At 40.7% G+C, this 25,810-nt stretch overlaps 3 protein-coding genes across 6 annotated transcripts; 1 reads left to right on the forward strand and 2 right to left on the reverse strand.

Annotated features, from left to right (window-relative positions):
- Window positions 1-1,191: 1,191 nt before the first annotated feature.
- On the reverse strand, window positions 1,192-6,220 carry LOC113310524 (auxin response factor 4-like). Of its 4 annotated transcripts, none has more exons than XM_026559221.1 (12): window positions 5,260-6,220; window positions 5,099-5,155; window positions 4,711-4,899; window positions 4,527-4,611; window positions 4,356-4,446; window positions 4,110-4,274; window positions 3,701-3,820; window positions 3,544-3,613; window positions 2,760-2,919; window positions 1,927-2,684; window positions 1,642-1,832; window positions 1,192-1,528 (listed from the first exon to the last, which is right to left on the reverse strand). In XM_026559221.1, the coding sequence occupies exons 1-12, from the start codon at window positions 5,599-5,601 to the stop codon at window positions 1,372-1,374; spliced, it is 2,385 nt and encodes a 794-aa protein (XP_026415006.1). In that variant the 5' UTR covers window positions 5,602-6,220; the 3' UTR covers window positions 1,192-1,371. The 4 variants fall into 4 exon arrangements, with proteins under 4 accessions (XP_026415006.1, XP_026415005.1, XP_026415007.1 ...); XM_026559220.1 differs by having other exon boundaries at window positions 3,544-3,619; window positions 5,260-6,219; XM_026559222.1 differs by having other exon boundaries at window positions 1,927-2,678; window positions 3,544-3,619; window positions 5,260-5,601.
- Window positions 6,221-16,742: 10,522 nt separating this feature from the next.
- Window positions 16,743-17,999, reverse strand: LOC113311917. Its single transcript, XM_026560702.1, has one exon. The coding sequence runs from the start codon at window positions 17,997-17,999 to the stop codon at window positions 16,743-16,745; it is 1,257 nt and encodes a 418-aa protein (XP_026416487.1).
- Window positions 18,000-20,376: 2,377 nt separating this feature from the next.
- On the forward strand, window positions 20,377-23,275 carry LOC113311918. Its single transcript, XM_026560703.1, has 4 exons — window positions 20,377-20,466; window positions 21,391-21,957; window positions 22,061-22,360; window positions 22,733-23,275. The coding sequence occupies exons 1-4, from the start codon at window positions 20,377-20,379 to the stop codon at window positions 23,273-23,275; spliced, it is 1,500 nt and encodes a 499-aa protein (XP_026416488.1).
- The last annotated feature ends 2,535 nt before the right edge of the window (window positions 23,276-25,810 follow it).

Here is a 25,810-nt window from a genome sequence, read left to right on the forward strand (position 1 = left end):
AAAAAGTGCGGAAAACATCCCAGAAGAATTGCTAAAGGCATCCTTAAGTTGGATAAGGGGCACCCACTTGATAAGGGGTGGCCACTTGTTGTTCGCATCCCATCAGAGGATAGGGGGACACCCTTCTTCTTCACGTTCAAAACAGAAAAATGGCGGGAAATTTGGAGTTCACAGCAGTAAATTAGAGTTTGGATTTTTGACGTGATTTTATGAGATTCAACACTGGATTTCGATTGGCTGGACTCTAATAGACTTAACTGGGCTTCTATGGGCAATTTCCTCGATCCAATTGGGCTGTAATAGCCGGGAGAAGATATCAAAGTCCAAACAGGATACCACTTCTCTGTTTAGGGTTCAAGAATTGTTTGAGAGATTTATGGGATATTCTTACGTGAGATACACGTCAAATCAGTTTAGTCCAAGTCATAGAAGAGATTTGTGACGAGAGAATAGCTAACAAAACAGTGGAACGCAACAAAAAGGGAATTATTCTCCCAACTGCCCGTAAAGAATAATGGGAATTTTCAACGATTTCGATCGAGTTTCTAGGGGATTTAAAGACTATAAATAGTTGGGTTTATGTCATAGAAGGGTTGAAAAAGTTTTGGAGAGAGTTTAGAGGTCAGGAGAGACGAGAGAATCGAGTTACAGAGAGATATTGTTGCTGCTGCTGCCGCCATTGAAGACCTTCAAGAACACGAAGAACAGACAAGCTAAGGCAGTCGTTTTTCAACAGTCTTAAAAGAGAAACAGAGTGTCGTTGTTTTACAGCAACAAAAATATATCGTTTACAGCTACACTTATTTTGTAACAGTGACGCTGTAACACCATTACAGCGTTGCAAACTTCTTTTTTACACTATTTCATCAATAAAAACACCTATTAAGTCATGAACACATCTTTTGATTATGTTTTTGGGATGAGGAGCTAAACCTATTAGCCGAGGCAACGGAGGAAGCCATTGTCCCAGATTAATTGGTATAATTCTATTTTTATTATTTATTGGCAATATTTTTTATATGATTATTTGCATGGAATTGAAATAGATAAATTGATTTTTATTGAGTAGTTGTGAATTATTTTGATGAAGCATGCTGGGTTTTTTTAAAACTTTTGATGTTTCATACTCTGTAATTACAATTATTACTTCAAAAATTTATTATAGGCAAATATTAGAATCACTTGAAAAGGAAAAAATTGCATGAATATTGAATATAATTTATCATTTAATGGGACAATGGTGGAATTCAGAGTCTTGGTGTTTTTCTCTATAACTTTGAACAACTTTATTTAATTGTCTAGTTTAATTTAAATCTAAAACTTGTTTTCTTCACAAGTCTGAAAAGAACCTTTTTACCACTACTACAATCACTATTTGAAATCCATCAAAGACTTGGAAACATCCAAAACTGCCGGAGGTGCCTCTTCTAAGCAACTTTGAGTGTCATCACTGATCATTCCGATTGTCATCTTTTCTACTTCCTCCTGTGTATAGATATGAATCTTGGACACGATGCTACAGAACTCACTGGACAGCACCCAAGTTGAAAAATGATAAAAGAGAAATTGAGAATTTAAAACTGATCATAATGATTAACGTGATCATAAAGTTCAAGTCATTTAGAGGATTTGAAAGCTTACTGCCAAGGATCATCCCCAACAACCATCATATCATTCTCGCTATCTGTATATACAATTTGCCATCCTTTCTCAGGATTACTTAGAAGGCCTTCCATGTTAAATAACTTTTCTAGTTCACTTAGCAGGTCCGTGTAGCTATCCAATCTTGAGAGATCAACAGCTCTTCCCACCAGGTTGCCTTGTTTGTGAACCTTCACTCAGGCTTATTTACAATCAGCAGCACAGCAACAAAGAATGAAATAAGCTTAGACAGTTAATACCAGAGTTGCATCTGATTCAGCTTACCTTAGTACAACTCCTCTTGCTAGAATTTGGCGAGTTTGAGGTTGGAACTTCTCCTGTCAGTGAGAACCCAAAGAGTTTACAAACTTTAGTCCCGTCTTGAAGTTCGTCACTATGACTTCCAAGATTTGTCTCTGCAACAGGTGGGGGAGATACACTGTTTACTGGCCTCTGTTCTTTCACAAGATTTGGGTAACTTGAATTACAGATTTCATCTCCAGTCATAGCAGAGAAACCCGAGAAACTTTGCTGAGTGGAAGACAAGTTGGATTGCATAGGCTCTCTCTGAGAATTTGTCATAAAATCAGGATTTTCTTTGAATTTATCTGTGTACGGCATGAGCATTGCTCTAACATCCGTAGAAGCTAAAGGATAGAAATTTGGGTATGGTCTCTGGTAAGAGTTGAACATTATAGAATGTGGATTGCTCTTGTCAGAACCAATTTGGTTGAAATCAGTTCTTCCATGAACAGAAAGGGAAGGGAAAATTTCTTGACCTTGCAAGACCTGGAATCTTGACGATCCCGAAAAGCCTGTGAAAGTACTCGGTTGCGCGCGGAAACGATCACTAATACCAATCTCTTGAAACCCACTTGATGCGAGGCTTCTGTTAGTAGAGTTGGGCATAGCGAAGTCCACTATTTGGTTTTTACCGTCACCAACATAGAAAGGTGACCTAAGACCTAAATTTTCTTGACCTTGCAAGACCTTAGAGGATCTCCCAGACTCATTGAAACCCAAGAACTCAACACCTCCTGGCCCTACAGGAAATAAGCCAAAACTGAGAGACTACAATATCGCTAAATTAGCTTCGCCAAAATTTAACAGAAAGATACCTGAGACAGGGTGGTCAGGCGATGTTGACTCCAATGTCCGCAGTTTCTTCAGCCTCGGAGCAGACGGGATGCTCAGCACTGGAGCAGACGAGGTGGGTTCAATCTCCCATGGAGAAATTCGGTCAAAATGATCGCCCACAAGGTCATCATCCCACATGACCTGTTGGCCGTCAAAATACGTTGACTTTAGAAGCAAACAATGATTTCCGCACAAGTTCTTACCTTGTTTTAGAGGATAACAAGTAATGAAATGTTGATCATCTAATACCACCTTGCATCATATAAGATGGGCAGTACAGGCATGCTAACTGACATGGGCATCAATTTCATCTGAGTTGTTCTCAAGTTCCTTCTATAGAAGTGATATAATGTATCATTGTGGTTTCACATTTTGCATTTTGTTATCGTCACTATACCTGTTTGCTCTAAAATACTGGAAGGCACTCATTTTCAAACACTACAAGTACTAAGAGAAGCTCAGTGTAATAGAGTATAGTCAGTTTCACATATTGAGTGAATCGAAGGTTTTAAGTAGGAATAAGCACACTGAAAAAGCAAATGGATGAAACTCATTGAAACAGAATCCTGAATCCTCATATAACTAAAACAAAGAATTTTAAAGACAACAAATCAGTGTTATTAATCATGCACAGGAATTGCTGTCAAGCATACGTTGACTAGAAGTAATTGGTCTCACTGAAGTGATTCCTAGAAAATTAAATGTTGCATATGATCATTTTGACCTGAAAATCAAGAATTGAGCACAAATATGCAAGGGATGTACCTTTAAGCATCTCCATTTCGAATCACGCCACCTATAGGGGTCCAAATCACTAACTCCAGTCACTAAACCACTGCACCTGCAAAACATCACTCTCTTCTTGAACAGTGATTTTCAATTAAAAAAAATATATCAAAAGGTGGAAGAAAGTTTAGTGTACCTCCTCTCTGCTGTATCCTCCATCTCAAATCTCATCTTGAATCTCATCCCAACAGCTGCAGGGTGATTGATACTTTTTAAATACTTTTTGTATGGTGTGACAAACTCTGCCGGATTGGCCCTGTATTAAACATGTTTGAACAAGTGAATATGGCATAATCCCGGATGTAATATCAATCTCTCTACCTACCATGCGGAAAAAATGAAAAACGTTGTTCTACGTGTCAAAAGAAAACCTAAGGTTGTTAACATAGCAACATGAGCAAATGTAATAAGAAGAGTTAAATGTCACTCGTCCATACTCACATGAGTCCCACTTATATTAGTATATGCATGTAAGGGAGTGTGTGAGTATTTCATGCTTTGCTTGAACCAGTCAGATGATACAGTATAAAACTATATAAGTATACCTGGGGCTGTGAAAAACATGAAACATGCTCCTGGTGGATACTGCATTAGCCACTGGAGAAAGAATATTGAGATTTGTAATCTGGTCTCCAAGAATTGAATTAGGAATACTGTTTCTAGGTCGACCAGCTCGTCTAATTCCCAACCTCAGTTCTCCGTTTTCTCCTCTACGAATCCACAACATCTCACATGAGGTTCCAGACAAAATTTGAAATAGTTGAGCATAGATTTCAATTAGCCATTTATACCTCAGAAATAGAACTGCATCTCCCGAGACAAGATTCTTCTGGCTTACAAAAATACTCCAGCCAGTAGTAAGTAGATGACGACGTGGCTGACCTGAAAATCCACATTCTATTTGTGTAAGAAATTCACTTCAATGGAGAGAATGTGCTGTACTAATATTTATCAAATCTCACCTCTGAAAATATGCCGAAACCTCCATTGCACACCGTGCAAATCTGTGGCCACAAGTTCCTGAGAGGGTCTTTGCTGTTTGTAATCCTGCAGCACAAAGTACCATCAAGCTCCAACAAAATTGAAAATAAATTTTAACAAATCAGTTATGATAGAGGAGAAATGAAGCACAAATGGAATTCTTACTAAAGGCGGAAAACAGTCTTCTGCGGCTCTTCGAGGCACAGAAAAACCACCATGGGTACTAGTGTCTGAAGCTGTTAAGGTTTTGCAGAACATGTGCGGAGTCGATTTGGACGGTAAATCTCCAACCCCTTCTTCCTCCACTCCCACTTCCTCTTCATGTCCTTTCCCTCCTAAATTTATGTTCCCCGACTTCACGAAACATATATAGATACATTATGCTTCGAAACTGAGTAAAATTAGCTAACGTCCCGCGATATGCCAATACAATAAAGACAGAATTATTAATCAGTAGGCTTTCTTAGTTTCTTGACATTACTGCTATCACTCCATGGCACCAATAAGATTAAGTACATAAGCAACTCTTGAGAAATTTGAATTGCATATATACCTCTGGCTGAGGGAACAGGGTCAACTGTGTGTAGACCTCATCATTCTCCTTGTTGGCCTAACTCCATACACATAGGAAAAGGGAAACAAGCAAACAAGATGAGAGAGTGACACACCAACATGAAACCAACAAATTTTTATAGACAGAAAGTTACAACATACAAGTAATTGCACGTTAACAACTCTGCAGAAGATCTGAGGCTGGAGGCCAAAGCTTGGATTCTCCGAGCATGGAAGGGATGGGGAGGAATTGGCCTGCTCCAAGTGACCTTGTGGGAAGTAGACAACGACACTCCCTTTCTTGGGTAGGGAAGTGAGAGGGCCAGCACAAGCATGCCACAATTCCAAATAGATTGAAGAAGACGCTGAATTAGAAGAACAACATGAAGATGATGAAGACAAAGAGCACCCCCCGCCACCAGCAACACCATCTTTATCATAATCTCCATGATAACTAACAATGTTATCCCCCTCCTTCATATCATGGTTGAGATCAAATTCCATGAATTCCCAGTATTCTTCCCACCCGAAAACAGGGAATTATATATAGAGTGATAGGTATTAGAAGCAAAATAAAATAAACAGTGAATTGCAGACAGCCCAAAGAGCTAAAACACAAGAAAACTGGACGGAAAATCAAAAAGTAGCAAGAAATTCATACTTTTTTAGAGCGACGAAGCTATTACCACTAACTAAAGGTTGACAAGAAACAAAATTGATAAACATGAAAAAAGTGAAATAAGAGTACAAGAAAGAAAAAAAGATGAGAGAAACAAAAAATGATGGAATAGGAAGAAGATCAAATAATAACAAGAAACTCAAAGTATGATTCCACTCCCCCATTTGCAGTAGTGAGCAGAGGAGGGAGCAGTAGTAGCAGACATAGACAATTACAAAGAGAAAGAAAAACACACAAAACAAAAGGCAAAAAGCCAATGTTGATGGTGGGTTGTGAACAGTAAGTAAACACTCTCTCTTATTAAAATTCCACATATACACATTCACATACATGGTTGAGAGAGATAAAGAAAGAAAGAATTGGGTCATGGGTTTGTGGGGGGGACAAACTGAAGACACAGTACAGAACCCACACCCATGTCTTTGCTTTTTTTTTTTTTCTCTTCCTTTTTCTTTCTTTCTTTCTTTCAATCTTTTTTCTTCTTTTCTTTTCAAATTGTAGGCCATCAATAAATATCAGAGAACCCATTATCCACGACCTTAATTAGCCTTCAATGAATGTCTCTACAGTATATATATATATATATATAAAGATAAAAGGAGAGGTAGAGAGAAATACTAATAAGACTGTTCCTTTCAGTTAAATTGTATGTCAGTATTATTACTGACTGAGAACTGTTTGAGAAAATGTCATACAGAGAGAGACAGACTGCTGCATTCATTAACCAACAAAATATAAAGAGAGAGTCGATGATACAGATAGAATGGGAGTGTTGTCAATGTTTTTAAGTTGGCCCCCCTCATCTTTGGCTGCAAATATCAGACGACCATTACCCACATTCGTCTTTTTCTGTTTAACACTCTTTCTCATTCGTCTAATAAAGATTCAATCAAACCTAAAGCAAAACCTCCACAATGATAAATGATAAACCCCCCACCCTTTTCTCTCTACAGAATTTCTGTTCTCTCTTTCTCACTGTACCCATAAGAGAGAGACAGAGAGATTGAGTGATATAACACATAAGGCCTGCGTCTTTGGTGCTGAGCACCCTGATTTTTTTCTGCTCTCTTTTTTTCCTTTTTTCTTCATTACTCGCATCCTCGTTTTGATGCTCCAATAGCAGCAACTATTATATACCCTTTGGTTTATGTTTTTATTACCATATTTGACCTTTACTTTCTACCGCACGGCAGCACGAGTACAAACTAACAAAAGCTGCATCACTGAATCAGCACAGCATCTCCTCTTTTCTCGAGGGGTAAAGCAGGAAAAGACAAACTATGCTCTTTTCCTCTTTCTTGGCGAGGGAATACCAGAATTAACCGTAAAACTAATCAACATTAGTACTCGTATTCACAAGTAATAATAGTCCAACTATAGATTAGTGCTTTTAACTTGTCATTTAGCTCGAAGAGAATTGTTCACATTTTCGTATATAAATTTTTGTAAAAATTAAGGCATACTCATTTATTTTTTTTGAGGCATACTCATCCATTATATTATCTAGGGTAGGTTTATAAGGGGTGTTTAAAGGTAGTGTAATTACCTATATATCCCTAAATAATTTCAATTTGTCATAGTTCCCTTATCCTCAAAAACCTAAAATTAAAAATCAAAATAAACTTTAAACTTAAACATGTAGGACTCCAATTCAGTAAAGAAATTAATCAAACAAAGGAAATACGAATCGAAGTGAGCGATGTTGGAATGCCAAATCCAAATCTCAATTGCTCTTAAATGTATTTTAGAATGTATGCGTAACAAACCCATCTTGTTTTTGATTGATTTTATTTTGTTTGATCGGTAGAATATGATTTCAAAGATGAAATTAGGGTTTTCAAAAGATCAGTTGAGCTGATCTTGCAGTATCAATTTTGAGCCGAACTTAGTGTATGATTTAGAGAAACACTATGTTCGGCTAATGCGACTTTACAATATTTTCAGCCGAACCTCAATTTTCCAGCCGAACCTCAATTTTTCAAGCCGAACCTAGTGGATGATTCAGTTTCTGAGTGAAGTTCGGCTGATAACTTTTGAGACGAACCTCTGTTTTTTTGAAATTATACCTAGGTTCGGCTGACAAGTTATTAGCCGAACCTAGGTATAATTTCAAAAAAAACAGAGGTTCGGCTCAAAAGTTATCAGCCGAACTGTTCATCTGGTCAGCAGATCTGGGTTTAAAAAATTCAACTTTTTGGCAGATTCAACTTATAAAAGGAAATTAAACCTCGATAGAAGTTTACCTCTGATTTGAATCACACATTTTGGTCACTTCTAATCACTAAAATCTCAAAAGTCAAAACCCAAGTTTTTTTTCTTCACTTCTTCTTCCTACTCTCAAAAATCCCAACTCTCTCACATAAATTTGATTTTTCTACTAATTCACCACTAATAATTTAATGTTTAATTAATCCTTAAAATTCATAATTAATCAATTCTAATCATAATCATTTACACTAATTATATAAGGGTAGTTATGCCATTATCAAAAATGGTGGATGAGGGGTAATGTTGTTTTTTATTTAGTGACCCTATTTTGGCATTATCTAGTATGCCTCAAAAAAATCTAGTATGCCTCAAAATATGTTTCAAAATTAAGTTCTCATGTTGGGACTTGGACTAATGAGCTCTAATACAAGAATTTGCAATGTGATAGATGAAATTTAACTCGATTGGCAAAAGACTTTTTTATTCTGAATAAACCTCAAACTGTCTCATACGGTTTCACCATTCAGCTTCTTGAGTATGATAACAGAGAATTTTGTTAAAAAATTTATGGCTAAAATAGATAAAAATCTTATTCAATTTCTCTACACATTGGAAATCCAACTAACATCTAATCTTTCTACACTTGCCAAGAACACTGTAGATGTGGAAAATCCTACAACTACATCCAAAGAAACACATACACACACCTAATTAAGTAAACAAGCAAGAGAGGCACAAGAACACAAGATATACATGGTTCGGTATGATTACCTACGTCCACGGGGGTAAGGGATGATCTTTATTACTTGATTCAATGTTACAAAGGATGTCTCTTCTTACAAGCTCACAAGTCTCACTCTCAAGCTCTTGATATTCTCTCTTCCCTCACTCATTACTTGCCTCTCAACTCTCTACATAGCCCTCTATTTATAGTCGTAAGTGATGATACACTCAAGTTACAGTGTAAGTTGTGGTGCATATTTCTTGATGTCCTTCTCGAGTTAGAAACAGAGTTTGTCCCGAGATTCTGGGCCGAGCATAGAATACCTTCTCATGATGTTCCTTTGCCCGATGTCGTCTACTTAATGAATGATGTCGAGGTCGCCCTTGATATATTTAGCCGAGTCTCACTTTGACCAGATTCTTCTTATCTCTTCAACTACTTCGTCAGTGCATTTATTGCTCTTGTACTCGATGGCCGTCTCTTCAGCCACCTCCGACCTTTACACGTATTGTCTTCACGGGTTCCTTTGGTATCTCTTTTCTCGCGCCAAGGCCAAGTAAGGTGATTTGGTGCTTCGCGGTTCATCTGTTATCGATGCTTCATTACCTAGGATTGTCCCACCTGGATTTGTGGATTATTTACACCTACATTTATGCCCCTTCTTTCACTCGTGTGACCGACATGAGGGGAAGAAACTGCTTCGTCTTCCACGTATGATCCCATGCCGCATTTCACGCCATGTTGTTCCCTACTACCGTCGTCTTTATGACCTGTTTGACCTTCTCCGTCGGTTACCATTGCTGAGGGTATAAATCCGTCCCTTAAACCCTTAGTCCTTCACTTCACCTTTTTCAGAGAACCACCTTCTCTTCCCTCAACTGCAACTCCATTATTTCTTTATTTTCTGATTTTCTTGAGAAACTGAATCATCCTTCGTTCATCTCGCGACTCCCCTTATTGTTGTTGTTGTGTCTTCGCTGATTGTCTTCATATTTTTCAGTCCAAGTTTTGATGTTTCTGTTCTTCAATGGCTTCTTCAACCCCTTCCATGACAGAAAAGAGGTGTGTGAGTTATACCTTTTCTGATGACGATGGCGCTCCTCTTGATTCTTTGTTTCTTATTGACAGTCCTTCTAATCGTGATTCCCATGCCCTTAATTCTATCCTCTCTGATGGTTCTCCTTCATTTTTATGTAGGAATGAAAAAAAAGTTGCCAAGGACTTGACTGATGATCAGTTCATCAAGCAGTTGAAGAATGATTTTGATCTTCACGGTTATGACATCAGGCTCTTGTCGGGCCAAAAAGGCATTCTGAAGAAAAGCGATGTTATGAATTTCCCTCACTCGGCCGAGGCGACCGTCATCACCAAGGATCAATTGGAGCTCGGGCTACTCTTCCCTCTATACAACCCTAGCCTTCCGTTTATGTATGAGGCTCTTTCGAAGCTTCGTCCTTATCGTGCTCAGTGGAATGGCAACATTTTTCGCCTTATAAACGAGTGGGAGAGACGAAGCCGAGGTGAGTGTACTCCTACCGCCTGGTCAACCTATGATCCGTCCGCTGCAGGCGACTATAGTTCTGCCAGTTTTGCTGCCAACTATCGGAGTGGGACTTCCACTAATGGTGACCTCGCCAGTTTTGCTGCTAGTCCTCACCGTAATAAGACTATCCCTGAGGGTTTCAAGAAGCTTCTTTTGGACAAGGACCATGAGGGGAAGACGACTAACAAGCATGCCCGACATACCAGTGATGTAGCTTGGGACCGAGTTCCACTTGCTATTCATGGTCCTCTTCTCAATGGCAAGTTTCCTTCTCCGGCCGAGTCCTACCCATTTTGGGTATTCAATATTGATCGAGTAAGTTGCCTTGTTTTTTTTTGAATTTGTCGGCCCGAGTATCCCGATGGGATATGTTTTGGTTTATTGTTGTTTTGCAGTCTCAGTCTCAAAGTAGTCAATTTAAGGCTTCAGTTTCCAAGAAGAGGGATATGGGTCCTAACACAGAAGTCGAGGGAGAGACAGGGAAGGTAAAAAATATATTGCTCTACCTACAGTACATGTACTTGCCCCTATTTGTTGCCTTGAATGGATCTAACGATGACTCACGTGAAGAAATCGAAAGCTGATCAAGGAGATGTGGAGAGTACTTCAGTGACTGAGGGTGAGGACCCCGACGAGCGGCTTCCCTTGTCTCATTTTCTGAGGAAGTTGTCTCAGAAGTATTATGATGTTTCTTCTACCGTTGTAGGTGGAAAGCCTAGTGGAAGGGGAAAAGAATCGAAAGGCGATGAATGTCCCCCAGGGGAAGTTATGCCACAGCAATCTGCTGGTAGGAGTGTCACCCTCTCCGATGGTGTTGTGTTCCTTGTTTTTGATGGTGAGGACGATGAAGATCTTTTTGAAGAGGAGAACAGTACTGGTGGTGCGCGCGAAAAAGAATATCCGACGCTGGCAGAAGAGTCTGGTGCTGGTGAAGAAAATCTTGGTCCTGAGGGCGTGTTGTTGGAAATTTGTTTCCTGTTATTTCTGCCCCGATCTTGGGTGAGACTACCTTCTTTACTATCTCAGGTCCGATGTGCAATTCTCTAGGGGCTCTTACTTCTCCCGATTTTTCCTTTTTGTCTGATGATCAGATGATCAGTGATGTATCTTTGTACTCTGTCGGTCTGAAGGGCACTTTTGATCATATGGTGAGTTGTGTTTCTTTATTCGTACATTTATAACGTGGGGTGGTTTCTAACGCTCATAACGTTTTCAGGCTGCCAATAAGGAGTTGTTGGATGCTGCTCTTCGGCGAAGGGAGCTGACAGAGAAGGAGAGTCTTCTTCTCCAATTAAAGCAAGAGCAGGATCGAGCCCGAGAGTTAGAGAAACGATTGGCCGAGACTCAAGGTATTTTTTCAAAACTTAAGTAGCTATGATTGATTCTGTAGTGCCAATATCCTGAACTTAGTATTATCTTGTAGTCGAGATGTCTAGTATAGATGCCGATGCAGCTTCTGAATATCGTTTGTTAAAGAGAAAACTGGATATTGAGCCGAGCCATGTTGAGAATCTCCGCCAAAGAATCGTTAACAAGGATGACAAAATTGATCGTCATGAAGCCCAACTTGAGGAGCTCCGAGATAAACTATACCGCTATGAAACCTTTGAATATGTGCCCGAGGAGTTAGATAATATGCGGGAGAGTCTTTCCCGAGCCCAAGGTATTGCCGCCGATAGGGCTCTGTTGGTCGATAACTTGGAAGGCCAGTGTGAACGTTTAAGGCGTCAGAACATGGACTTGCATGCCGATCGTCAGTGCATTCTAGAGGAAAAAGACGTTGCTGATAAGTCCAATCAAGAGTTACAAGGGAGACTTCAAAACTTTAGCCAAGTATCCGAGGAGTTAGAATGGGTTCGGGCTCAGTTGTTGGGTCTGCAGATGGCACATGATCGACAGAAGGCCGATTGGAGTGATCATAAGAAATATTGTCGCACAAACGAGTTTAATGAACAACGTTATCACGAGTTAACTTCCAAGATTTCATCTCTTGAGTGTAGTCTACTTAAGTCTGAGGAAGCCATTAAAGTAGTTTTTCCCTTTCTTGAAGGTGTTGTATCCCTCATGGTGTTGTGCTTGCTCGTGTTTTAATGTTATGATCGATGGTGTCCCTGTTACCAATCATATTTTCTCATTTGCAGTTGAACAAGAAAAAGTGAAGTCGTTGGAGGAGGAAGCTGCTCAGCTAAAGGCGAGGGAGACCCAGCTACTCGGGCAGGTAGTCATTATCGAGGCTGCATCGCTTCAATTGACTCAGGATCTTGCGGATGAGAAAGAGAAGTTCAACACCGAGCTTATCGCCAAGGTCAAAGATGGTGTGAAGGCGGTCATGGATAAGAAGCGAGCCGATGATGCTGCTAAGAAGGCTGGTTCGGGATTAGTTCCGCCAAAGGCCTGAGTAGATCTTTCGTAGTGCTGCGCCACTATTATGCTCCTTATGTCGGGATGTAAATCGTTTGAACATCCTTATTTTTTCTAACATATTCTTTCAAGGGGTGCTGCGTCGCCAACCGGTTTGTTTGATCAGTTTCTGACATTTTTATGCTTGTTGCTACGATTACCTTTCGTTGTTTTGTTATGATATGTCGACGTTTTCCTGCATGACAATGGTTTTAACTAGTTAATATAAAGTCCATTTCTGTCGAACACACTCAACAGGGAGGGTCATCGGGCCCAATGCCATGTCCCGATTGAGGTATCTCATCACCGTCATTTATCTAGTGGTAGGGTATTCGGTCATTCCTAGGTTATATTGGCTCGATATCCCAAGAAGTTATCAATTAACTAGCTTGGGCAAGTGATTTCGCCCACTTGCCATGGGAGAAATGCTGTATGCTCGACTATCGGGTACTTGAGCCCCGACAATCGGCCACTGGTTTCCAATCACCAGGGCCCTTAGACTACCTCGGCACTTGCACACTGCCACTGCCCCGAGTTTGAATAGACCGTCGAGTGTAAGACACCTCGGCACTTGCACATTGTCGTCGCCCCGAGTACGTATGTCCATTCGAGCGTAAGTCACCTCGGCACTTGCACACTGTCGGCGCCCCGAGTACGAATGACCATTAGACGCAATTGTCACATTCCCTACCCCACGTGGATTTTTAAGGAAATAAATGACAGAATATCATACCTGCTTATGCACCTCTCATGGGTGATATACCTTCAGATGTTGAGTGTTCCACGGTCTCGGCTCGGGTGTTCCGTCTGGTTTCAATATCTTATACGCCCCTTCGCCGACTTTTTCCACTATAGTGTAGGGTCCGGCCCATCTTGCCGCCAGTTTCCCACCCTTCTTTTCTCGTTCGTAACTGGGTATCTCATTCAATACCAATTTTTCAGGTTGAAATTCTCTCGGTCGAACTCATTTGTTGTACTCGCGTTGTAATCTCCTTTGGTAGTTCTCCATTTTTTGTAGGGCCATTTCTCTAGTTTCTTCTAAATCATCGAGCTTAGCCAAAATGAGGTCTGCCGAGATATTCCTTCTCCACGCCTTGGTCCTTGTAGTGGGTATCATTGCCTCAGTTGGCAGGATGGCTTCAGTCCCATATGTTAGCATGAAAGGTGATAAGCCGGTTGCATCTCTGAGGGTGGTTATATATGCCCATAGGACATTGTAGAGCTCCTCGCACCACTCTCCATATTCTCCATCCAACTTTTTCTTTAGGTTGTCGGCTATGGTTTTGTTTGTAATCTCAGCTTTCCCATTACTTTGTGGGTAAATAGGTGTAGCCTTGCTTTTGCGGATGTTATAGGTGTTAAATAATAGGTCAATGTTCTTTCCTAGGAGTTGTTGTCCATTGTCCGAGATAATTGCCGCCAGTACGCCAAAATGACAGATAATATGCTCCCAGATGAAGCGAAAGACGTCTTTATCTCGAATGTGCCTTAGTGGTGCCACTTCCACCCATTTGGTGAAGTAGTCAGTAGCCACGATCAAGTATTTTCTCTGCCCCGACCCGACGTGTAAGGGACCCACGATATCGATCCCCCACTTGGCAAAGGGCAAGGGGATGTTTACTGAGTTCAAAGTTATTGCATGTGCATGTATCCTTTTTCCAAATTTTTGGCATTCATCGCAGGTTAATGCCATGTGTTTTGCGTCGTCGTTCATGTATGGCCAGAAATATCCCACGGTCTTAGCTCGGGCTGCCAGGCTTCGACCCGAGCTGTGATTGCCCGCAGCCCCATAATGCAATTCATTCAAGATTGAGTGTCCTTCTTCTTTTCTTAGGCACCTCAATAGTGTTCCTAGGTAGGATTTCCTATATAGAATGCCGTCTCACAATTCGTATGTCGCCGCTTTGCTTTTAACTTTATTGATCTCGGGTCGTCCATTGGGAAATTCTCCCGTCTCCAAATATTGGTGAATGAGCTTGCGCGAATCGTAGTTCTCGTATTTATCAGCTGTAGTTACCGCTAAATATATGCTTTTATTCTACTGGCTCTGGGACAGATGGCATCATGATTCTCATGACTCTGATGCCTTCAATGCTTGAGTCTGTTAGTATGGAGGCGATATACGCCAGTGCATCTGAATGTCGATTGTCTTTCCTACAAATATGTCGGAATTTGATGTTTGGTATCTGGCCAATATAGAATTGGGCGAGCTCCCAATACTTCTGCAATACTGGATCATGTATAGCATACTGCCCAGTGATCTGCCTAATGACTAACTGGGAGTCGCTGGTCAGTCTCACATCGTGGATCCCCATTTTCACTATCATTCGTAAAGCATGTATTACGGCCTCGTACTCGGTGACATTGTTTGTCGCCTTAAACTATAGCCTAAAAGAATGAACCATCTTCTTCCCCTTTGGTGTGGTGAAGACTAGCCCTAGGCCTGACCCATCTTTGTTGGACGACCCGTCGACGAAGACTTCCCATCGCGTTGGGCTGCAAGTTTCAAGGAGGTCGGAGGGATATTCTCGGTCTTCTTCCATGCCCGGGATATCTTCAACTCCTTCCTCATCGTCTAAAGGGAAATCTTCCAGGAAGTCGTCCACTGCTTGTGCCTTTACTGTTGTTCTCATCTCATAGAAGATATCGAATTGCTTGATTTGAGCACTCCATTTAGAAATCCGTCCTGACCTCGCTGCATTGTCGAGCACTGACTCTATGGAAGACTTCGTAAACACTCGAATTCTGTGGGTCTGGAAGTATGTTCGAAGTTTTTGTGTTGCAAATACCAAGGCTAGTATTAACTGCTCAATTCTAGTATAGTTTTTCGCTGCCGGGTTCATGGTTTTTCTTATGAAGTACACAGGCTTCTCCTCGGTCCCCAAACTCTTGACTAAAACTCCGCTTATGGCATAACCTTTTTCCCCGAGAAATAGGGTAAGCACTTCATCGTGCTCGGGTCTTTGCAAAACTTGTAGGCTTGCGAGATGTTGCTTAATCTTTTGGAAGGCATCCTCAAATTCCTTGCTCCATTTAAATTTTTCTCCTTTCTTTAATGTCCCGAATAAATCTTTACATTTATCTGAGGATCGTGAGATGAATCGCCCTAGTACCGCCAAGTTTCCGTTTAGCCATTGGACATCTTTGGTCGTCACCGGGGACGGCATTTCCAACACAGCCGTAATCTTCTCTGGATCGGCTTCTATACCTTTATCAGTGATTATGTATCCCAGAAACTTACTCGAGGTAACCCAAAAGGTGCATTTGGCCGGGTTTACTCGCATCTTATATTTTCTCATGGTTCGAAATATTTCCCTAAGATCATCAATATGATTGTCTGCCACCTTGCTTTTGACTAAAATATCGTCCACATAGACTTCGACGGTGTCGTGTATTTTGTCGTCAAACATGTCCTCCATCAACCTTTGATAAGTGGCACCGACATTCCTCAATCTGAACGACATTTTGGTGTAGCAATATAGCTCTCTAGGTGTGAAGAAAGACGTATGTTCTTGATCCTCGGGAGCTATGGGAATTTGGTTATATCCCGAGTACCCGTCCATCAGTGTTATCGCCTTGTACCCACCTATGGACTCTACCAATTGATCGATGCTGGGGAGGGGAAAACTATCCTTCGGGCAGGCATTATTCAAGTCGCTGAAGTCGATACATATTCTGACCCCTCCATTCCTTTTATGGACTATCACCATATTAGATATCCACTGGGGGTATTGAGTCTTCCGAATGATCCCCGCTATCTGTAGCTTCTTTAACTCGGCCTCTACTGCTGCCTGCAACTCGGGTGCAATCCTCCACATTTTTTGTCGGATCGGTTTGAATTTAGGATATATTCTTAAGTGGTGTGAGCATACTTCTGGTTCAATTCCCTCCATATCATGCATCTGCCAGGCGAACACATCCAGGTGTTCCTTTAACAGGGTTATTAGTTGTTCTGTTTGTTCGTCTGATAATAAGGTTCCAATTTTTACTATCTTAGGTTCCTCCTCGGTCCCTAAGTTGATTTGTCGGGTAGTCTCTAAGGCCGAGAAGTTAGGCTTTGATTCCTCGACCGACGTCGCCTCCTTTGATTGCTACAAAATTTCTTGCTCGCCTGTTTCGTAGGCCGCAATGGCTTGTGAGAGTACCTTCTCTAATTCTTCTGTTGCTTTAGCCTCCTTAGATTTTTTCTTTTCTCGGCGCTGTCTTGACCGCCTTTCCTCATTTTGTTCAATATCCAGCTGCATACATTGTCTTGCAGCCTGTGGAACTCTTAGTACCTCCACAACCCCTCGGTAAGATGGGAACCTTAATTTCTGATGGTATGCCGATGCCACACCTTTGATACCCGCGATCCAAGGTCTGCCAAGGATAGCCTCATAGGGCGATACGACATCCACTACACTAAAGGTGGTAAGTGTGTCCAAGTATCCCTGTCCGTCCGAGATTCTGAGAGTGACCTCCCCCTTTGGCACGATCATTGTACCGTTGAAGCCGTAGATCCGATAAGTTGAAGGGATCAAAACGTCATCTGATAACTCCATCCTCTTGAACGTGTCGTAAAATAGGACCTCGACCGAGCTCCCACTGTCCATCAGTATCCTTTTTACCCCCAACTCCTCGATGAGTAAGGTAACTACTAAGGGATCTCCATGTGCTTGGCCATTCGATGGGACGTCCTTGGCTGAGAAGGTGATCGGATGCATCATCCAGGGTTCCATGGGCAAAGTTTTAGCTACACTAAGGATCTCTTTTCCCGCCCGATCCCTCTTGCAGATTCTAGAAGTGATACTGCCCCCTAAGTCGAATATTTGGGTCGCCGAGTGTGAAATGGTGTTGCGGGTGAACTGAGTTCCTCGGTCGATCCTCACTTGATGTACGGGAGCATCGGGCTGTTGGGTCGATGTCGGCGTTGTCTTAACAAAATATCGTAAGTAGCCATCTCGGATCAAATGTTGAACAATGTCTTTTACCTCTCGGCAGTTATTAGTCGAGTGGCCTCGGTACTGGTGGTAATGACAAAACTCGGGTTGGTTCCTTGTCTCGTCAAACTGGATTCCCCTTGTCTTTGGGTATCTGATGTCGTTTCGCTTTTCTACTTCCTTGAATATTTCCTCTAATGGTGCATTCAGAGGCGTGTACGTCCTTGGTTCATGACGAGGTTTCTTTCCTTTCTCAACCCATTCCTTCTTGCCCGAGCCTTGCTGTGGTGCCATCGGCCTTTTCTCTGATCGTTTTGGGTCTTCTCGAGGAACAGGTTCCACCGACGCACTGGCTTCTTGTACTCCTCTATCCTTCGCTCCCTCTTGTATCTCCTCTAAGGCGATGTAATGCTCTTGCATCTTCCTCATCTCCCTTAATGTCTACGGCTTCTTAGTATACATAGCTATCCAAATAGGGTTGGATTTTCCGAATGAATTTTTGAATCCGAATCGACTGGTACTTTTCCGATATCGGTGCACAGTTTCCTCCATCTGTCCGTTAGAGATCTTAAAGGTTCCCTGAACCTTCGTGCCAGTGTGAACAGTTTGTTCACCCTTGGGAGAGAAATGCTATTATGCATGTATGTTTTGAGAAATGTTTCCACTAGGACGCCATAATTTCCAATGGACTCATCGGGCAAAGTATAGGATCAGTTCTTCGCCTCGCCTTCTAGGCTTGCTGGGAAAGACTTACACATAACCACGTCATAGTTCATGCTGTACATCTTGATGTGCTTTCCTGCGTCACCGGTGCCGTCAAACCTAGATGGGAAGGTTGGAAGTGTACACTTTGGGGGGGGGGGGGTGGTGATCGTTCAAGTTCCTTGGTGAAAGAAGTCTTTTGTGCTTCGCTAATCACCTCTGCCAACTTATCGTCCTCGCCGTCTCCTACCAATTTCTTAACCATCTCCTCAAGTTGCTTGAGCTTAGCCTCCGTCGCCACTTTGGATCTCCCATTATGCACTTCTTCGTCGGTTGAAGAATTCTCGGGTGGACCATACCCGCTTCTCGTTCGGTTGGGGTCGGGTGCGCGTCCTCGGTCTAAGGGCGGTGTTTGAGTTCGTCATGATCGGGTGTGGCTGCTGGAAGCTCCTCGGCTCGATGACTCTCGTGACCCAGATCTCTGATTTCGAAATTGATGTTTTCATGCTCCAACGCCAGGTTTCTTCTCTGTAATTCCCTCATCATATCCTCCTGTCTCCTCTGATTGGCCAGAATTTCCAGCAGTGTCGGGTCGGTGCTCTCGTGACTGGAATGACCATTGCGTTGGTTCCCTACCATATTGGGTGGTGGAACTGGTGGTGCCACAAGAGGAGCTACGGGGGGAGCAGTTGCAATTGGTGGGATGTCTCTGGTGGTGTTACCCAATTCTAGGTGCACTCGCCTAAGCCTCTCGCCTTCTTGTTCCAAAGCCTTCTAATACTCTGCACGTTGCCGAGCTCGTCTACGGTCCTCTCGCATTATTTGTGCTTCCTCGTCTTCCTATGTGTCCGATGCAGTCATTCGGTGTATCATCTCCCCTCATCTCATTTGACTCGGGTCAATTCTTAGTTCTCTCGGGGTGAGTTCATCGTCTTGGCCTAAGTCGACTTCCTCATTAACAGTTGTCATGCCTCCACCTGGTGCCCGGGACTCTCCTTGTTGATGTTGTCAACTGTTTTGTCGAGAGTCCGTTACTCCCTCATGCGTGCTAGTTCCTGTTACAGTTCGATTTCTCAGAATCCTGCCCGTCCCGGAAGTACTTGCCATCGGCTCGTGTCTGATTGATACTCTTCGGCTCTCCCTTCCATACCTACGTCAGAAAAATAGACATCGCCTCACTTTGGACTGTTTTTGAAAAAGTTAAGGATGAAGTACAACAACTTCTGAATTTCAGAAAAATAAAAAGTTCAACCAAGTACGATTCCTTTTTGCTTCATCTTGCTGAACTCAACAAAAAAGGTCGTTTTGACAAATAAGACAATCTTTGGAAATGTTGTTTTGTTATGTCTTTTTCGGTACTTTTATTATGCATTAATCATCATTTGTCCTAATATTTTTTATGCCAGAAATCATTAATTATCCGTACGTTCGGTCGGAAAATTTCTTTGTTGACTAAGATTTGTGGTGATGACCTCCATCAATCGATCTGTCGGTGTCTCAGCAGCACAAGTTGTCCAAACGAGTTTTATCTTCCTTTTGGCTTTTTGATGTTGTTGTAGGGATCTTGTGACAGGGTTAAGATGAGACTATTGTCAAATTACTCATCGCACTCTTTCTAGCCATAGCTTTTGAAAAACCCTAACTCAACGATTTCGAGCTGATTTTACCACTGCTACTGTTGTGATTAAGTTACCCACGACCAGCGAGGTGGTGTTTTTTCTAGATTCTACCAAACATAAAAGATAATTCTTTTGGGATTTTCAAATCCTTCTGATCACTCGTTTCAGTCACAAAAGGAAACACAACCGATCAAAACTTAAGCCTGACTTCTTAATCAGAACTATTTCAAGGGTTTTGACGTAAAGAGAAAGTTTTCAAAAGCATATCTCACAAGCTTGTTTTATAAGAGAATCTTGTAAGATAAAGAGAATTTTGATTAATATGCAACGAGAATCTTGTTTTACAAGAGCATAACAGCTCTGACTGTTGACACAAGTCTAAATCATAACTTTGCAAACTCGACGAAGTTAAATGAAAACGAAAGTAACACACCGAGTTTCGAAAAGGAAAGAGTGTTTCACTTAGCGTCAACTAACATCAAAAGATGTATTTAGGAGCTTGTGAATCTCTCTTTGATGGCTTTGATGCAAGGTATCAAAAGATGTTACACGGTCCCCTTAGTCGGCGTCAGAATGTAAATGTGGAAAATCCTACAACTACATCCAAAGAAACACATACACACACCTAATGAAATAAACAAGCAAGAGAGGCACAAGAACACAAGATATATGTGGTTCGGTATGATTACCTACGTCCAAGGGGGTAAGGGATGATCCTTATTACTTGATTCAAGGTTACAAAGGATGTCTTTTCTTACAAGCTCACAAGTCTCACTCTCAAGCTCTTGATATTCTCTCTTCCCTCACTCATTACTTTCCTCTCAACTCTCTACATATCCCTCTATTTATAGCCGTAAGTGGTGATACACTTAAATTACAATGTAAGTTGTGGTGCATCTTTCTTGATGTCCTTCTCGAGTTAGGAACAGAGTTTGTCCCGAGATTCTGGGCCGAGCCTAGAATACCTTCTCCTAATGTTCCTTTGCCCGATGTCGTCTACTTAATGAATGATGTCGATGTGGCCCTTGATATATTTAGTCGAGTCTCACTTTGACCAGATTCTTCTTATCTCTTCAACTACTTCGTCAGTGCATTTATTTCTCTTATACTGGATAGCCGTCTCTTCAGTCACCTCCGACCTTTACATATATTTTCTTCACGGGTTCCTTTCGTATCTCTTTTCTCGCGCCAAGGTCAAGTAAGGTGATTTGGTGCTTCGCGGTTCATCTGTTATCGATGCTTCATTACCTAGGATTGTCCCACCTGGATTTGTGGATTATTTACACCTACAAACACTTTTAAAATTAGAATTGTTCTGGAAATGGTATTAGACAGGGGGATCCTGTATCCCCTATTTGTTTATTTTGGGCCTTGAAACTTTATCTCGCTTAATAGATAGAGGTGTTAAGCTAGGAACTCTCAAGCCTTTTTTGATTGTGTCTTCCGCTCCTAATATTACTCATTCTTTCTATGCGGATGATAGTATCATTTACTTGCAGGATACTAAGTCTAATGCTGAGAATCTAGCTTCTATCTTGCAGAACTACTGTCAATGGTCTGGTCAACTTATAAATCAGGCTAAATCCATCCTTATGTTAACTCCTAATATCCATAAGAGTCTCATTAGGCATTTTACTAACTGCCTTAAGGTTAAATATCAAGCTGACCTTGGTAAATATTTGGGAGTACCAGTTCAATGGGGTAGAGTCATTGCTTCTACTTTTGCTGACCTTACTGATAAATTTATTAATCGTATGCAGGGTTGGAAATCCACCTCTTTAACTTTTGCCGGTAGAACTACTTTACTTAAAGCTGCTTTGGATCCGGTTTCTAATCACCTTATGACTGTATTGAAACTTCCTATGAAAATCACTAAGCTTTTGAACATATATAAAAGGGAGTTTCTTTGGAAACATAGAAAAGGCGAGAAGAAATTTCATAGCATAGGATGGGACACGGTTTGTCAGCCTGTTGAAAACGGAGGATTAGGAATAAGGGACCTTCACTTGAATAATTTGGCTTTGTTGGCTAGAATGGCCTGGAGAATTCATTCTCAGCAAGAGTCTGTGATTTCCCGTTTATTTTAAAGCCAAATATCACAAGAATAGTACATTTTGGACTTGCTCATCATATCCTTATAACTCTCTTTGTTGGAAAAGTATTTTGCAGGGTCGTGACATCCTCATAGAATCATTGCGTTGGTGTATTGGTAATGGGGAAAACATTAATTTTTGGAATGATCCATGGTTTGACAATCTACCTCTTAGCTCTATAATTGTTGATCAAGCTCACATTGATCATACTCTCCTGGTTAAAGATGTGATAGATAAAAATGGTCCACGGTGGAACTTGTCATTATGTGCTAATGATCTCTCCTCTTCTGTGCAGAAAAAAATTCAGTCTATTGTTATTCCAGTTTCTCCTTTTGCTCAAGACTCTTTAGTCTGGCAGCTTAGTAAGTTTGGTGATGTGACTACCAAGGAAGCTTATAAATGGTTGTTGTCTAATAGGAAATACTTAAACCCTTTTTGCAAAGACTGGAAGTCTATTTGGCATCTACGATGTCCCCAGAAAATTAGGTCTTTTATGTGGCTCGTAGCTCATAATAGGATACCTGTACATGAAACTCTTCATCGTGTCGGCATTGGTGCATCACCTGAATGCCCGTTGTATCACAATCATTTTGAAACTGAGCTTCACCTTTTTTTTCCAATGTCCCGTGGTTAGACCTATCTGGACTACTTTAGCGTGCAAATGGAATTTCAGATTCAGTTACAACCTCTTAGTCTGTCCTGGATTATCCAATTATGTTCTACTAACTTGTCTTTCAATGGATTGCAGGTAGTAACTTTAATCCCGTTTCTTCTGTGGCATATTTGGCTTGCCCGTAATGAACTTGTTTTTAAATCAACTCCTTTTAGGAGTCTTTTTGTGTTAGGAAAGGCGTATCGTGTTGCTGAAGAATATCAATTTAGCATCCTATATCGCGAATGTTCCAAGAATAAACAAGAAATGTTCATCTCTTGGAAACCACTAGCAGCTCCTTATATTAAACTTAACTCCGACGGTGTTGCTTCTTCTCTTGCAGGAGCTGGGGTTGGAGGTGTTATGCGAGACTCTGAAGGTCAGTTCTTAGCCTGTTTTGCGAACCATATATATCGCAATGGTAATATCGTTGCAGAAATTCAGGCAATTAGGCAAGGTCTTCTTTTGGCTATTCAACTCGGCTACTCTTTTGTGGAGGTTGAAAGTGATTCCGCTTATACTGTTCAACTCTGTCGTAAGTTAGTTCCCAGCCCATGGTATCTTAAACATTTGGTTGAGGATATCCATTTTTTGGTAAAGTTTTTTGGCAACGTTGTGTTTACACATATGTATAGATAAGCCAACTGTGTGGCTGATTTTTTGGCTAAGAAAGCAGCACAATGTAATATGAATGATGTATGGATTTCTACTCCTCCATATTTCTTTACATCTGAGCTTTTTGCAAATACTCAGGGGAGGGCCTACCCCCGTTATGTTAGGCCCTAGTTTCTGATAGTTATGCAGTTTACCAAAAAAAAATAGAATTGTTCTGAAAACATGGTATTTTCGTTGGTAGATAAAATATTTAACATGAATTTATAAGAAGACCTTTTGATAAATTATCCATTTAAAATTCTAATCACGTTTTTGGACTTGATTAATTAGCCACTTAAAATCCTAATCGTGCTTCTAGAATTTTATCATATACATATAATGCCATAGCTGGTATGGAGGTCCAAAACTATACCACCACATCATATTTCTTAGCTCGAAATTATATTACTCCCTTCGTTTCTGGAAAATAGTTCAAAGTGAAAAAGTGAAAGTAACACTTTTCCAGAAACGGAGGTAGTACTATATTATTTAAACTATACTCAACGCAAGGAAAACCTTAGTATTATTGTCTCATTTTGAAAACCACCTTCTTTGATTGAATTTTCTTTTTTCCTTTTAGAAATTTTTTATTAATGACAGAAGGTTACAAGCAAAGCCTGGTATAGGCCAACTACTGGCAGTATAAACAAAAATTAAGCATATGCCTTAAAATAGAAGATACATAAGCCTTCTCAAAACACAACTGGAAAAAAACTACCCTAAAAGCACAAGAATGTGGTAAGTACGATCAGTAAATTCAATTCTAGCCGAATCAACAGGCCCAGGGTAGAACATCAACTTTTGATTCTTGATGAACTTTTCTCTAGGCGAAAAAAATCTGCAAAGAATTCAGTTTATGAAACACATGTTTGAAATGAATGGAGACAAGCTTGGTTCTAATACTATCCCACTTGTTCCAGAATATCAAAGGAAGTTTGTGGTGCATAAAAGTTGTAGTGATAGCTTTGGAACCAGACTGAATAATGACCTTTAATATGTTCTCATCAATTGCCCATTCCAGAGCTTTAACATTAGACAAAAATGAAAAAGCGGGGGTCTAACAACCACACCCAATATTTCGTTTAGGCAATCTATATGGACTAACTCCAATATATTTTCAAGAGAATCAACTAGACAGTCAGACTCAATCAAGGAAAATATATCCAAAAGTTATATCTCTGTTTCTCAATGTAATCAGCAAATCAAACAAATAGAAATCCGCAAGCCTGATTATTATGTGAAACAACTTGAACGGCACCAAAGACCAATGCTCAAGTGTCAATCAATTTACATCAACAACCAAAGGTTGCATTATCTAATTGATTGAACTACGCAAAACCTTTAATATTTCAATTATATAGAAAATATAATGCGGAAAAGAAATAACATAGACACCAAAAATTTTGTTAACAAGGGAACCGCAAATGCAGAAAAACCCCGGGACCTAGTCCAGATTTGAACACCACACTGTATTAAGCCGCTACAGACACTAACCTACTACAAGTTAACTTCATACTGGAATGTAGTTGATCACTAACCAATCTCACACTAATTAAGGTACAATCACGTTGCTTACGCCTCTGAATCCCAACAAGACTCCACACACTTGATTCCCTTAGCTGATCTCACCCACAACTAGAGTTGCTAAGACCCAAAGTCGAAGACTTGATAAACAAATCTGTCTCACACAGAAAAGTCTATTGAATAGATACATCTGTCTCCCACATATATACCTACGAGTTTTTTTCCGTCTTTTGATAAATCAAGGTAAACAGGAACCAATTGGTAGACCAGACTTATATTCCCGAAGAACAACCTAGTAATATTAATCACCTCACAATAATCTTAACCGTATGGTAGCGGAACAAGATATTGTGGAATCACAAAGAATGAGACGAAGAGCATTGTGATTACTTTTTATCTTACCTATCGGAGATTGAATCTCGAGCAAATCTTAGAGAAGATAGTACTCAATACGATAGAACAAAGTAAGATCATAACACGCAACTACAGAGAAAATAGTTGGGTCTGGCTTCAGAATCCCAATGAAATCTTTAAGCCGTTAACCTATAATAGTTTTATGAAAAACCTAGGTTAAAGGAGAATCGACTCTAGTCGCAACTAGTATCACACAAGAGGTGTGGGGATTAGGTTTCCCAGTTGCTAGAGTTCTCCCTTATATAGTCTTCAAATCAGGTTTTGCAATCAATGTTACCTTGGTAACAAAGCATTCAATATTCACCATTATATGTAAACTTGATTAGATTCAAGCTAATATATTTCAACTGTTAGATTGTCTTAGCTTGTTACACACAAATGAAATGCACCTTCATTTAGGTATAGGTAACCGTACCTAAACGTGTACACTTAGTTGGCTCAACAATAGTTAACCGAAGTTATCCATATGAATACTTTCATATCAACCTTGTTCATCTTAATCACAACTAGTTCAAAAGACTCAAATGAAACTAGTCATAAAGTTGTTCAATTGTTTATATTCTCATAGAAGTATACAAGACA

The sequence above is a fragment of the Papaver somniferum genome, chromosome 9 (genome assembly GCF_003573695.1).
Source record: "Papaver somniferum cultivar HN1 chromosome 9, ASM357369v1, whole genome shotgun sequence".
NCBI lineage: Eukaryota > Viridiplantae > Streptophyta > Magnoliopsida > Ranunculales > Papaveraceae > Papaver > Papaver somniferum.